This window comes from Vigna radiata, chromosome 11 (assembly GCF_000741045.1).
Source record: "Vigna radiata var. radiata cultivar VC1973A chromosome 11, Vradiata_ver6, whole genome shotgun sequence".
NCBI lineage: Eukaryota > Viridiplantae > Streptophyta > Magnoliopsida > Fabales > Fabaceae > Vigna > Vigna radiata.
Window position 1 is genome coordinate 824,602 of NC_028361.1, and position 14,583 is coordinate 839,184.

At 32.5% G+C, this 14,583-nt stretch overlaps 3 protein-coding genes across 3 annotated transcripts; all 3 read left to right on the plus strand.

Moving 5' to 3' along the window:
• The first annotated feature begins 6 nt into the window (after positions 1 to 6).
• LOC106777104 (12-oxophytodienoate reductase 1-like) lies at positions 7 to 479 on the plus strand. Its single transcript, XM_014664625.2, has one exon. The coding sequence runs from the start codon at positions 18 to 20 to the stop codon at positions 276 to 278; it is 261 nt and encodes an 86-aa protein (XP_014520111.1). The 5' UTR covers positions 7 to 17; the 3' UTR covers positions 279 to 479.
• Positions 480 to 5,475: 4,996 nt separating this feature from the next.
• On the plus strand, positions 5,476 to 7,200 carry LOC106777102 (putative 12-oxophytodienoate reductase 11). The gene is made up of 5 exons (XM_014664621.2): positions 5,476 to 5,684; positions 5,770 to 5,910; positions 6,007 to 6,137; positions 6,245 to 6,421; positions 6,519 to 7,200. Exons 1-5 carry the CDS (start codon positions 5,491 to 5,493, stop codon positions 7,124 to 7,126), a joined length of 1,251 nt encoding a protein of 416 aa, XP_014520107.2. The 5' UTR covers positions 5,476 to 5,490; the 3' UTR covers positions 7,127 to 7,200.
• A 3,968-nt stretch (positions 7,201 to 11,168) lies between these two features.
• On the plus strand, positions 11,169 to 12,994 carry LOC106777103 (putative 12-oxophytodienoate reductase 11). The gene is made up of 5 exons (XM_014664624.2): positions 11,169 to 11,413; positions 11,487 to 11,627; positions 11,698 to 11,828; positions 11,915 to 12,064; positions 12,138 to 12,994. The coding sequence occupies exons 1-5, from the start codon at positions 11,169 to 11,171 to the stop codon at positions 12,749 to 12,751; spliced, it is 1,281 nt and encodes a 426-aa protein (XP_014520110.2). The 3' UTR covers positions 12,752 to 12,994.
• The last annotated feature ends 1,589 nt before the right edge of the window (positions 12,995 to 14,583 follow it).

Below are 14,583 nucleotides of genomic sequence, written 5' to 3' on the forward strand. Positions count from 1 at the left end.
CCGACAGCCTGGTACCTATGAGAAAGGCCTTCAATGGTACTTTTATAGCTGCTGGAGGTTATGAACGGGAAGATGGAATGAAAGCCATTGCTGAAAACAGAGCTGATCTTGTTGCTTTTGGTCGTTGGTTCTTGGCTAATCCAGATTTGCCAAAGAGATTTGCTCTCGATGCTCCTCTCAACAAGTATCACAGGGAAACATTCTACACCAGTGATCCGGTTCTCGGATACAGTGACTACCCTTTTCTTGACGAGGACTCCAACGGTGTAGCATCCTAGTATTTGTAATACTAAGCTTTATACGAGGTAACATTATGTGATCCTTGTGGACAAATAAAATATAAATTCTGTAACTGAAACAATATCCCTTCGGTTGCTATTTGTAGCATTTCTTATTAATGCAGTAACTAAAAGAAATTCTGTTTTTGTATTTACATGTTTTCTTATCTAATAATTGTAAGCAAACAAAATATTTGTTCCTATGTGCATTACACTAATTAGACAGAAATAAGAAGTGAAACATGAAAAGCAAGAAAGAGGAAAAATACAAAAATCAAACACATTCTGCAATTTACTTTTTGAACTTGAGTGGTGTTGTTCAATTTTATTTACGCTTATTTACTGTAATTAAAAACGTTCTTTTCACGTTACTTACTTATTTTAAATTTGAATAATAAAATCACATTGTCTTAAACTTTATCTATCATTTCGATTTCTCCAACAAAATTCGGGTGTTATCAGTGGGACGGGACAGAAATAACTAACTTATGGATAACTATACTATATTGTATTAAAAAGGTTCATTATATTATTTTATGATCAAGTTTTTAAAAATTAAACTTGTAAAAATTGTATTTATTTATTTTTTTTTTCTAATTTTTGTTTAACTGTTTCGTCTTGCCATAAAAACATTATTTAATAATAAAATATTAATAAAAAACCGTTCACATAAAAAAATTAATAATTAATTTTTTAAAACAAAACTTTTTATTACAAATTTTTATATTTTTTATCAATAAACATATATTATTTTTTAAATAATATTATTTTAAGTAATAAAAGTAAAATATTTTTTAAATTTAATATTATTAAATGATCAAGTAATAGAAATCATAAAAGAAAAAAAACTATATAAAAAAAATAATACTTTAAATATATTATATTCTTTAACATATTATTAAATGTGTAAAAATATGTTAAAAAATACTTTTAATGATATTAAAATGTGTGTAAGTGTAAAACCTGAGAAATACAGATAGTGGGAAGTGACACATGGCTGTGAGTGAGAGGTGGGAACCATCTAAGACCAAACGTATGTCATGGGAAGAAATCAAAAATTTCTTAGTTCCTTTCTCCTAACTTGAAACCAGCATTTTCTCTCCAAGCCTCTCTTCTCCTTCTTGCATTCTCTTCCCAAATTCTGTAAATTTAACCACTTAATTTCCTCACTGCAGCTGCCTAAAGCAATAGGACACCAAGAATTCCTTTTGCACCGATCAATCTCTGCTTTCGAAAAAGGGATAAGTCGCTCTCTCCATTTTTCCTCATTCTTGAGTCTTATAACATGCAATCTAAAGGTTGCATGCGTTTTTGGATTCTTCCTTTTCAAATTTCTTTCCAAATTTGACTTTGAAAACTGTCTTGATCACTAATTTCGTGATCTATAGGGTTGGGATAAAATCTAAATTTTGTAAGGAAGCGTAGAAGAAATTTTGAACAGTGTTGTACTAAATTCCCAGGTAAGGGAAGCTAGATTCTAAGTTCTTGATTGGAAAATAATGACATCATTGTTTGATTTTTTTTTTAGAACTATTATATTTTTGATGCATGTATGAATAGATTGAAGAATTACTTTACTGTTGAACTGAATGAAAAGTGCATGTGTGATATAGATGATTATGGTCTGTGTTTGGTATGAACTAATAGGTGATTAATTTTGAATTGTATGACTATGTGTGTAATGGGAATTTTATGGTTTAAGGGTGAGTATTCAGTTTCTGTAGGTTGTAAGCAAATGGCTAAGTTAACTTCAACATCAAAGTCAATTTAGGGAACTTGGGTAGTGATTTCGTGAATTTGGGGCTAGGAGTGGTTTTAGGCCATCTAGATCACTTAGATGAATCATTTTTGACTTGTTAAGAACCTTAAACCAGCCAAAAACAGATTACAAGTGGTAGATTTGAGTTTGAGCTCTTAAGTAATAGAAAGTGAGTTGTTTGATTCAAATTCTCTGCATAATTGTTAGAGATTAGTGTTAGGACGAGAATTGGACCTTTAGGCAAGTTAGATTCAACCTATACTTCGAATTAGCATCATTAGAATTCCATCAAAGTGCCTAGAACAAGTTTGGAGTGGTGGAGTTCTGCAAAACTGCAGAATTGGGAATCTACAGAAGTGCAGATTCACTGAGCGAGGGTTTTCGCACAGCGAGAACCCAAAATTAATTGGGTTTTCAGCAGAAATTCGCACAGCGCATCAAGAAGTGTGCGCTCAGCGAATTTTCTGCGACAGAATGAGTATTTTTTATGTTTTTGACGTTTTAGGAGTTTCGGACGTCCATTTTGGACGTTCTGGGGGGTTTTTGACCCTTCCGGAGCCATTGGTGAGGGTTTCCAAGTTATTTGAATTACTTAAGTATTGGTAATTAAAGATTATAAAGATATTTGTATTAATAAGTGATGTTTTTCTGAAAATATGTAATTCTTGTTTTCTCTTCCTTTCTTGTGTGATGATCTAGGTATCTTTTCTTGTTTATTTTGTATGAATTCTTCTAGTATTATGAGATTGATTCATGCTTAATTCTGTAAGAAACTAAACTAATATAAAACATTCATGGTATGAGATCAAAAGTATGAAAGTAAGTAAAGTTAGTGTGAAATGTAATGTGATTTAAGTACATCTTTAGGTGAGATCAAATTAAGTTCTGGAATGAATATAGATAGCTCAGCCTTGGGGGTTTTCCTTAATACTCTAATGACTATTCAATCTCACTTAGGTTGTGTTCTCTTGGTAGGATTTGGAGGAGATGATTTGAATGGATTTGAGTGGATTTGAGGGTAATTTTTTTTGTTGTTTTTTTGAGTGGATTTGTAGGTAATTGAGAGTGGATTTGAAGGTAAAATTTGTGAGAATTAGTGTAGAATTTGATTGATGTGACAGATTTAAACAATTTGTTTAATGAATAGAAATTGAATATTACCAAAATACCCCTAGTTATTAAAATAATACAAAATAATAATTGTTAATGTTATATTTAATTGTAAAAATGTTTACAGTGAGAAAAAATGGTAATTTAATAAATTGAATATAAAAAATACTTTAAAGTTTATAAATATAATTTTAAAGAAAATTAATAAAATACTTTTTCATAAAAATAATTTTAAATAACAGAATAAAAAATTAATAAAATAATTAAAAGAACATTTTTTTAGAAAATTATCATTTTTTCTTTAAATACTATTTTTGCTTAAATATTATTTTTTAAAAATATAATTTAACCGTGGTATAGTTATTATTATTTATTAATAATTAAAGCATATTAGTTATGCTTTTGGATTACAGGATTAAGTTTTCAAATGAAATAAAATATTTTTAATTTGAAATTGATTATAGTATGATGAAATTATGAAATTATAGGAGGGTAAAAAGGATATTTCGTGTGAAATACCTTCAAATCCGAGCACATAAGTGATGATAAGAAAAATGATGTATCCCGCAAATCAGCTGTATATTTTACTTCCAAATCTTCAAAAACGAACATGATTTAATCCTCCATCCGTCTGTGCAATTCTCCGTTAACAGTGAAATCAACCCAAAAGAACATAGGCTTAGAGAAGATTAGTTCATGTGGTGAGAGTAGTAGGAGGTCCTAGTCTTGGTTGTCTCCATTTTATATGGGTCAAGGTGAGTGATAACGGACTAACCTTGTGGTGGTAGGGTGGAACCCATAGCAATTGGCTTTGCAAAGCAGTAGAGGCCACCACAAGTGCATAACTCGCCATAGCTCGATATTCATTCCGGATCCGGATGAGTCTAAATCTAACACCACTTAACAAAACTATAACGTATAACTTAATAAAACTGTTATTCTATGATTGCATTGCTTGTATGTTTCGTTTACTTTGGTTAGTTTTAATTGACTTGTATTCTTTTTGAAATCTAGCTTACCCTTGCATTGTTTGCTGTTTGTGTATGTCTGTGTTTGATTTACTTTGCAATGATCGTCCAAATTGGATGTGAGCAGAGGTAGGAGAGGCCCCTTTGGAGCAGGTATTAGACGGAATTGATGCTGCTGATGCTCCAGACACTGCAGAGTAGTTTAGACTAGATAGAATTAACTATATGTATATGACTTAGTATCTTTCCTTTTCTTCCTTTTTGAAAGACTCTATAACGATATGTAGAGCTTTTAATTCCTTTTATATTTTGAATGATTGTATCTTATAATACTTCATCATACTTCTACTCTTAACTGCTTTACTTTATTATGTATGTTGCATTCCACATGATATATATATATATATATATATATATATATATATATATATATATATATATATATATATATATATATATATTTGGGATGTTACAGTAAGCATACACACTAAAATAACTATTTATTTTAAAAACCAACGTACTTTAAAGTAAATATCAATATTATTATTTTTAAATGATAGTATTTTATAGACTAAAACTAAAATATATATTTTAATGTTAAATTTTATCAAATGACTATATAATGAAATATCATAAAATATAATAATATAGCAAAAATAATTAATATTATAGAAATATCAAATGAAAAAAAAATTAACAAATGTTTATAGTATTATCTTTTATTATATTATAATAATTAACGAATATTAGTTTAATATTTACATAATAAATATAAATAATAAATAATTGATTAATAAATTATAAGACAATAAAACAAATATAAATAAAAAATTATTTTAAAATAAAATAAGTAATAAAAAGATAAAATAAATTATATATACATATAAAAGAAATATAAATAAAAGATTAAAAAAATAAGAATAAAGTAAAATATTCATGACAAAATAAATATAAATAAAAAAATAAAAAATAAAATAAAATAAAATAAATAAAAGTAAAATAATTTCCATATACATAATAAAAGAAACATAAATAAAATAGAAAATAATAATATCAAATAATTAAAAAATTAATTTTTAAAATACTTATAAATAAAATAAAATAAATAAATTCTAATTAAAAAAAAATATATTATTATAATATTCAGTTTAAAAAGTGATATAATTCAGTTTAAAATTAATACAATTTAATTTAAAATTAATATAATTAATAGTTTTTTTTAATTTATATTATAGTTTAATAGTTCAATTTAGTCTAGATTAATAAATAATTCAAAAGTCAGTTTGTCTAAACTCAGACAAATTAATTTTTTTATCTAGTACAAAAGTAGGGTGGTGTACTTCAATTCTATTTGCCAATACATAGTTACGACGCAATGGGACACGTCAGCCTAGCTTATCTGCAATTCTTCTCATCTCTGTATAACTACACACCCGCCACTATCCTACGCCACTACCCTCCTCCACTTCAACCCTCACACCCTCCGCACATGGCTGCTCCCGCCAATTCCCACCAATCAAATCCTCTCATCACTCCCTACAAGATGGGAACTTTCAATCTCTCTCATAGGTATTCACTCTCTCAATCACCTTCTTCCGTTTCATTTTCCGATCAACTCCTTTAATTTTCTCCTTTTTTTTTTTTTTTTTTTCAGGGTTGTCTTGGCACCGCTGACCAGACAGAGGTCCTACAACAACGTTCCACAACCGCACGCCGTCCTTTATTATTCTCAGAGAGCCTCCAGTGGAGGCCTTCTCATTGCCGAAGCCACCGTAGTTTCCGATACCGCTCAAGGGTATTATTCTTATTCTCATTCTTTCTCATCTGCATCTTCATACCCAAATGCAGACCCACACCCCTTTTCATTCCATAACACATCTCATTCCTAAAGGTATCCCGACACGCCAGGCATATGGACGAAGGAGCAAGTGGAAGCATGGAAACCTATTGTCGATGCTGTTCATGCGAAAGGCGCTGTCTTCTTTTGTCAGATTTGGCATGTGGGAAGAGTTTCAAATTCAGGTCTTTTATCCTTCTCCTTCATACTCAATTCAATTCTAATTTCAAGTTCTAATACTTTTGTATAGTTGGATTATAGTTGAGCAAGAACTCTCTGCATTTTTGTACAGATTATCAGCCAAATGGACAAGCACCCGTATCATCTACGGACAAGCCACTCACACCACAAATTCGAAGCAACGGCATTGATAAAGTGCATTACACGACACCACGGCGCCTGAGGACCGATGAAATTCCTCANATTGTGAACGATTTCAGACTTGCTGCAAGGAATGCCATCGAAGCTGGTAATTAATAATTAATGTCCTTCACATTTGAAAACATTATGTATGATTGTTTGAGAAGCTAACTAGAGTGAGGTGTGTGTGGTTGTGGAAATTGTAGGTTTTGATGGGGTTGAGATCCACGGGGCACATGGCTACATACTGGAGCAATTTATGAAAGACCAGGTGAATGACAGAACAGATGAATACGGTGGATCCCTCGAGAACAGGTGTCGATTTCCTTTGGAGGTTGTCGAAGCTGTTGTTAATGAGATNGGGTCGNATAGAGTTGGAATTAGGCTATCACCTTTTGCANAGTATGCAGAATGTGNGGACTCAAATCCCAAACAGCTGGGGCTTTACATGGTTAANGCCCTGAATAAGTATGGTATTCTGTACTGTCACATGGTGGAACCGAGAATGAAAACTGTTGCACAGAAAATCGAATGCCCCGACAGCCTGGTACCTATGAGAAAGGCCTTCAATGGTACTTTTATAGCTGCTGGAGGTTATGAACGGGAAGATGGAATGAAAGCCATTGCTGAAGACAGAGCTGATCTTGTTGCTTTTGGTCGCTGGTTTTTGGCTAATCCAGATTTGCCAAAGAGATTTGCTCTCGATGCTCCTCTCAACAAGTATCACAGGGAAACATTCTACACCAGTGATCCCGTTCTTGGTTACACTGACTACCCTTTTCTTGATGAGGACTCCAACGGTGTAGCATCCTAGTATTTGTAATACTAAGCTTTGTACGACATAACATTATGTGATCCTTGTAAACAAATAAAATATAAATTCTGTAACTGAAATAGTAACTAAAAGAAATTCTGTTTTTTGTATTTACATGTTTTCGTATTTAATAATTGTAAGCAAACAAAATATACTAAACTGTACCAATCATAATTTAAACTCAATTACGCTTGGAAAGATACCAAAACACAATATATGGCAAAAGAAGTGCATATCCGTACCTTAAAAATGCCAACAACAAAGAAAAAGAAGTTCCATGAGAGAATTGAACTTTGATGCATTAAATGCTTTAAGTGCAATGAAGATAAATATTGCAACAAAATGTTGTTCGTGTTTTAAATGCTACATCAAATTACTGACAGTAATACTCATTAAACTTCTTAATGTAAATTAAGATATAATAACCCATAACAAATGTTCCAGTCTTCATCCGTAGTCTGACCAAAAGACCCCAAAACAGAATTAATTTTTCTTTTACAAAAATGTGAACAAGGCTTACAAACATCAACTTTACTTTTTCATCTGTAGCATGGTAGAATATATATGTATTTTTTTTAAAATAACTCTTAGAACAAGCTGGGAAGTGAATAACAGAAGTATGTTTGACTCAAAATGTGCAATAAAAACACCTGTACTTTAAAATTTTTAGTTTTAGTAATAGCAGAAGAAGAGAAAAGAGAGAGAGAGAGAGAGAGAAAGACTAAAAGTCAATCCATCTAATAAGAACGAGCTCTAGGAAGTGAAGATTCTTGGTGTAAGTCAAATGAAATCTGTATCATTGTTGATAGTTTAATGTTTTCTTTAATGATGTTTTTAATATAAGATGAACGAGTGCGCTATTTTATGTTGTTTATTATACCTAACTTTCAGGCAACGGTGTCGTAGAGCCTTAGGCGACTCCAGTGAATTAATGCAATTTTGAAGTTATAGATATAAGAGTGCTTCTCCCTCCACTTCACTCCCTTCTCCCTGCACCTCCCAAATTACCATTTCGTCCCTAATTTAATTTAGTCAAAGTTCATTTAATAATTACTTAATTATCTTTGTTTCCTAACAACTATTCTTAACTACCAACAACTCAACTCTGATTATAAACCCTAATACCACTTAACATGCACCTCCCTCACTTCCTTCGTGTGTACTGTTACTGTTCATTGTGTCTGAAGCGGAGAGACTCTAAATATTGGTTTGGTGATCGGTGGTGTTGATCCGTGCTAGTAGTGGTGATCAGTGCTGGTGGATATTTGGTGGTGGTGCTGCAGTAGAAGATAAAGCGCGAGGAAGAAGACAAACAAAGGTTAGTTTCAGAACCAAACCAAATAACCGCACTTCGATCAGCGATTAAGGCTTGCCGCCTTTCGAAATGCGACTGCTACCAACCGCAATGTGAGTTGCGGCTACTGTGAACCACAGTTTGAGTTGCGGCACTTGCCAACAGCATTCTGAGTTGCGGCTTGTGCCAACCGCTCTATGAGTTGCGGCTTGTATCAAATTTACGCATAAACATAAGGGATAATAATAATTATTTAATTAATAAATAATTTAATAAAACTTCTAAATTCATAAAAAAAATAAAAAAATCAACTAAAATTATATATTAATAAATAATATACAAAAATTATTTAAGAATTATATACATAATAATTTTACGAAAATATAATTTTGTGATAATAAAAATTAACTAAAATTATATACATAATAAATAATATAATAAAATTATTTACGAATATATAGTTTAGATTAATTAAAATTATTTCATTCAATAAATTAATTAATAGTTAACCTAAAATCATAATTAATCCTTAATCTAAGTTACATTAATAATAAATAATATATAAAATTTTATAAACTTAAAAAAATTAACAAACAACCTAAAAATTAAAAAAACAAAATTTTGAAAAAAAAAAAACGCAGCAACTGCAACCGCAGTCTCAGTTGCGTTTCACACAAACGCAGAATGCACTTCGAGCAGTGTTTTCTGTCCTGCACCCCCAAAAAACATCAACCGCAAATCGAACGGCGGTTTCCGTTCCACCGCCCTTTGAACTGAGGCTCTCCTTAACCGCAGTTCCACTAGTGGTTTGCACCCCAAAAACCATCAACCGCAAATCGAACGGCGGTTCTCGTTCCACCGCCCTTCGAACTGCGGCTCCTCTTAACCACACTTCCAATTGCGGTTCTGTAAATTCGCACGAGCAACACACACCACTTGCAGCGAGATCAAGCAACACACAGATCAAGCAAATGATTTTTAACCCACAACATAAACAGATCTGAGATCTCAAAAGTAATATACTAACTTGGAGATAGGCAACAGGGAGATATCAGCAGTAGGGAGGTGCGAGCATATGAGAGCAAGAAGAAGAAAGGGGGGTGTAGGTTTTTGTGTGAGATGCGACAGAGTTATAGGGACAGACTTATGAGGAATAAGGTTATAGGGATACAATAGGAATTAAAATAAAATAGAGAGATGCAAGACGAGACCTTGAAGGTGAAGGGAGAAAGACTCTAGATATAATTAATTAGTTCCGTGATCCAATGCTGCATCTAAGACTTTACCCACCGCCTATACAAAATAGAATACGGAATATGTATTTCTAGTATAAATGTGAAAATATAAAGAAAAAAAATTTAATAACTTTTTCGACAATAAATATATAATAATTGTAATTAATTTGTTTTAAATATTTTTTTAAAAATAAATTCAAACAAATTAATAAAATAACATATCTTATTATAAAAATATGTTAATATATCATAATTAAATATAAAGTATTACAATTATTGTGTGGAGACATGTTGATCGGTAGTATTCAATGCCACACTCTGTAGACTCTACCATGCCACGTCAACTCTCTTCCAACCACTCACTAGTCTCTCTTTCTGTGCTAATTTATTATTACATAATTTTACAATATAATAAAGATTGCATGAATATAACTACTAAATAAGTATTCTTTCATCACTAAAATCAAATATAAGAATAAAAGTTTGCTAGAATTTAATATAAATAAATTTTGTTAATGTTATTCTTTCAGAGATGGTGACTGTTGTTCAAAAAAAAAAAAAAAGAGGCCAATGGGTCTGGATTCCTTTCAAAGCACATAGATAAAGCAAAAAAGAATCAAAAGCTACCAAAAAAGAGAGAAAGACACAAGAAAGTGATAAATTTAAATATTATATTAAGATCTTAATAAATTATAATATGTGTATAATTATGAAATGGTAAAATTGATTTTAATTAATTTTCAAAGGGCTACATATGTAAGGGTAAAATTTTTTTTTCTAATACGAGGCAATAATTTAAAAAATAATAAAGGCTAGTATTCCTATAACAATTTAAACTCATGAAATCATAATTTAAACACAACCACATAAAACAAATCAAAGTCTAACGTCATTATCATCATCAAATATTGCCTCAAATGGAAATAGAATGGACTCTATTTTTGATGTTCATTAAAAATACAAAAGTACTCACACGTGACTTCAAAATGTTTATTAAAAAAATGTAATACTTATTGTACTAATTAACTAGCAATGTTTGGCTAAACTAATTATTCACAACACTAAATATATTACTTGTACTCAAAATAATCGTAGACATTTTCAGTGGTCCCTACATATTTCTTTGCCATTTTTAGGAGCACAAAACACAAAAGAAAATGCAAACTCAATTCCGACCAGTTTCTGGGACAGGTTCATTTCTACAAATTTTGCCCCAAAACGATTTTCTTAGTGTAATTATTTTATTTTATCATTTTGGGTTGTGTGGAAAAAAAAATAAAATTAAAATATCGGTAGGTAATGTAATTATTGTAGCATGGGACACAACATGTGATGCAGTGCGTGTCGTCTGTCACATCTCCACTGGCAGTTATAGATTTCAACGGTGCAGTTAGTTGTAAAATTCATTAAGATTTTACAAATAATTTTTTAAATTAAGATTAATTAAATGTGGAAATAATAGTAGGTTTAGTTTAATATATAGTGTGTAGGTAGAGAAGGGAAAGAAAACGTGATGAATAAGAGGAAACTACTGTTACGCAATTGCAAACGTCACTCTCTTCTTCTTCTTCTTCAAATCTTTCTGTTCTGTTATGTTTATAGCTGCACCTCACCAAAACCACCGCTTCCCACTTCAAATTCAAATTCAATTGAATCATCTTCAACTCTCAAAGCAGACATGGCTGCTCCTTCTCCCACCCACCAACTAAATCCGCTCATCACTCCGTACAAGATGGGCAGATTCAATCTATCACACAGGTATGCATGTCTTTTCATTTCTACCTTCCTTTCTCTGAAAAGACAACTCCTTTCATTTTCTTCGCTTTTTCAGAGTTGTCTTGGCACCACTCACCAGAGAGAGGTCCTACAACAACGTTCCACAACCCCACGCCGTCCTCTATTATTCTCAGAGATCCTCCAACGGTGGCCTTCTCATCGCCGAAGCTACCGGAGTCTCCGACACCGCTCAAGGGTATTAATTATCACTGTTACTCTCATTCTTTCTCATCTTCGTCTTCGTCTTTATACCCCCTTTTCTGAAGGTTTCCCGACACGCCTGGCATATGGACGAAGGAGCAAGTGGAAGCATGGAAACCCATCGTCGATGCTGTTCATGCCAAAGGCGGTATCTTCTTCCTTCAGATTTGGCACGTGGGAAGGGTTTCAAACACAGGTCTTTTTTCATCACTTTTTTCACAGTTAATCCACATGGGCATAAAACTTTAATTTCAAGTTCAAAACTTTCGGGTTTCTCTACAGGTTATCAGCCAAATGGGCAACAACCCATTTCCTCTACGGACAAGGCAGTCGCATCGTCAGAATACACGCCACCGCGGCGCCTAAGGACCGATGAAATTCCTCATGTAGTCAATGACTTCAGAATTGCTGCAAGGAATGCCATGGAAGCTGGTAATTAACTTCCTTCGCATTCATCTTGCTCCTGCTATTGCTTCAAAACATCCTTCATGTTTTTTAATTGTAGGTTTTGATGGGGTTGAGATCCATGGTGCACACGGCTTCCTACTGGATCAATTTATGAAAGACCAGGTGAATGACCGAACAGACAAGTACGGTGGATCCCTTGAGAACAGGTGCAGATTTTCCTTGGAGGTTGTCGAAGCTATTGTTAACGAGATAGGGGCTGATAGAGTTGGTATTAGGTTATCACCTTTTATAGACTATTTTCAGTCGGGAGACTCAAATCCCCTGCAACTGGGGCTGTACATGGCTAATGCCCTGAACAGGTATAACCTTGCTTATTTACACGTGGTGGCGCCGAGAATGGGAAGTATGGGAGGTAAACTTGAAAGCCCTCAGGGCATGGTGAGTATGAGAAAGGCCTTCAATGGCACTTTTATAGCTGTTGGAGGTTATGACAGGGAAGAAGGGATGAAAGCCATTGCTGAAAACAGGGCTGACCTTGTTGCCTACGGTCGTTTGTTCTTGTCGAATCCAGATTTGCCCAGGAGATTTGCTCTGAATGCTCCTCTCAATAACTATGATCGCAAAACATTCTATAAAGGCCATCCTGATCCTCTTGTTGGATACATTGACTACCCTTTTCTTGATGAAGAATGGAATGGTGTAGCATCCTAGGGCTTTCACTAACCTCTTTTATCCTGCAAATTCCCTGTTGTTTGCTATTTTGTTGCTCAGATTTTCATTCACATGACATTATTATTCTTCAGATACTTGTATGCTAAGGATTTGTTTCCACTTTAACATATGTTCTAAGTTGTTAGGACATGTAGTTTTTGGAACTATTCTTGTTGTAATAATATAGCTCTGTTCTTCGAAATGAGCAGAGGAGGCCAACGAGACTGTCTCCTCTTGTTTTTATTCCTCTTCTTCAAAGATTTGATTGATGGTTTAAATAATTATACAACTTTCTTACAATTCAATACCAAAATCAATGAAGTGATGTCCTATAATATCTTAACAATATTTTATAATTGATTACCTGTCACTATTTTATTATTACACGATCTTATAAAAAACCATTAGAATATTACATCAGACACGTGGACAGAAAGAAAGAAAGATGTATGATAATTAGCATAGGGTTTGGTCAATCTCAAATCATTTGTGTATTGCGTATTTGTTTCCGCAATTGTTATTGTGGAGTGTCACATTCTGCACGGACAATTAGCTGTGTTTTTAGAAGAAGAATTTCACAAAATAGAGAGAAAGAAGTGCACAAAAAGATTTCTTAGATCAAGGGTCAAAACAACAAAAATAAATTGTAAAGTAACGTTTTAATAAGCTAAATTGTAATATTATAATTTTATTTTATGATTAAAATTCATTAATTTAAAACAAAACATGGCTGGTTGAAAATGATTTAAAATAAGATGTAAGTAATTAGTATAAATAAAAAATATGTCAATTGATATTAAAATAAAATATGAGTAATCAACTGGTATAAAAAAATATTATCATTAAATCAAAACTAAATATATCTATTTAAATTAAATTTTTTGTATCGTACCACATCCTAAGGGACCGTATAGTCTCCTACATAGGTAGACCATCATGTCACACCAACCTAGATCAGACAATCTGAGTCCGACCATCTTCCCAATGGTCAGGCTGACCATCCAGGTCGACCAATCAGCAGACCGACCACATGGATGAATTATAAACGATAATAGTTCATTAAAGCCTCTAATGAAGATTAAAGTGTGATTGGTTGTCATCAGGCTCACAAAAGGTAAAAGCCCAATACAATCTGTATAAATAAACATCCTATGTATGAATTCGGGGACACGTTGCATAATACATGCTCTACTTGCTACAATAATCATTCCGTCATTTTACTGACTTGAGCATCGTAGTGCCTCTGACAGGTACCGGTCCATTCAGTTTGGAGAACGGAAGGGAGAACGAACAACTTGGAGTGCGAAGAAACAAGTAACTGTCCGACTCCTAAACAGGTAACCGTCTGATCTTCAATAGGTAACCATCTAGTTTTCACCAGCTCGTCCAGTCTCCATCAATCATCCCATCTTCACAAAACCGTTTTCCACTGGCTCAACATTATACTCGAAACATTTTTATTATCAAATAAGTTAATATTTTTAACAAAAGTTCAATGCTAATCATAATTAAAGTTTCATGCAAAAGCATTACAAAATAAGGTTTAATCCAAACTAAGTGCTATTTCTAAAAATGTCAATAGAAGTCGGTTTCCGTGGAAATCAACTGAACTGTTTTTAGAACGGTAGTCATAGTGTTTGCGTAATTGTTCACAATTGGATTGCATTAAGAAAAAAATAATTAAAAATTCTGCAACTTAATATAATATAGTTAGGAACGAAAACGGAAAGTTGAGGTCGTTGAGTTCAATTTTTTATTAATCAGTGTTTTTAATCTCAAATTAAGATAATGTGATTAGTGAATTAGGATTATTATAATATAATCGAGAGGAG

What these genes read in the sequence shown, in the direction of transcription:
- LOC106777103 (XM_014664624.2), top strand. Translation starts at nt 11,169, where the DNA reads ATGAATAAGAGGAAACTACTGTTACGCAATTGCAAACGTCACTCTCTT. An exon ending in AGATTCAATCTATCACACAG is followed by an intron (nt 11,414 to 11,486) that starts GTATGCATGTCT and finishes TCGCTTTTTCAG; the next exon opens with AGTTGTCTTGGCACCACTCA. An exon ending in GTCTCCGACACCGCTCAAGG is followed by an intron (nt 11,628 to 11,697) that starts GTATTAATTATC and finishes CCTTTTCTGAAG; the next exon opens with GTTTCCCGACACGCCTGGCA.
- LOC106777104 (XM_014664625.2), top strand. Translation starts at nt 18, where the DNA reads ATGAGAAAGGCCTTCAATGGTACTTTTATAGCTGCTGGAGGTTATGAA.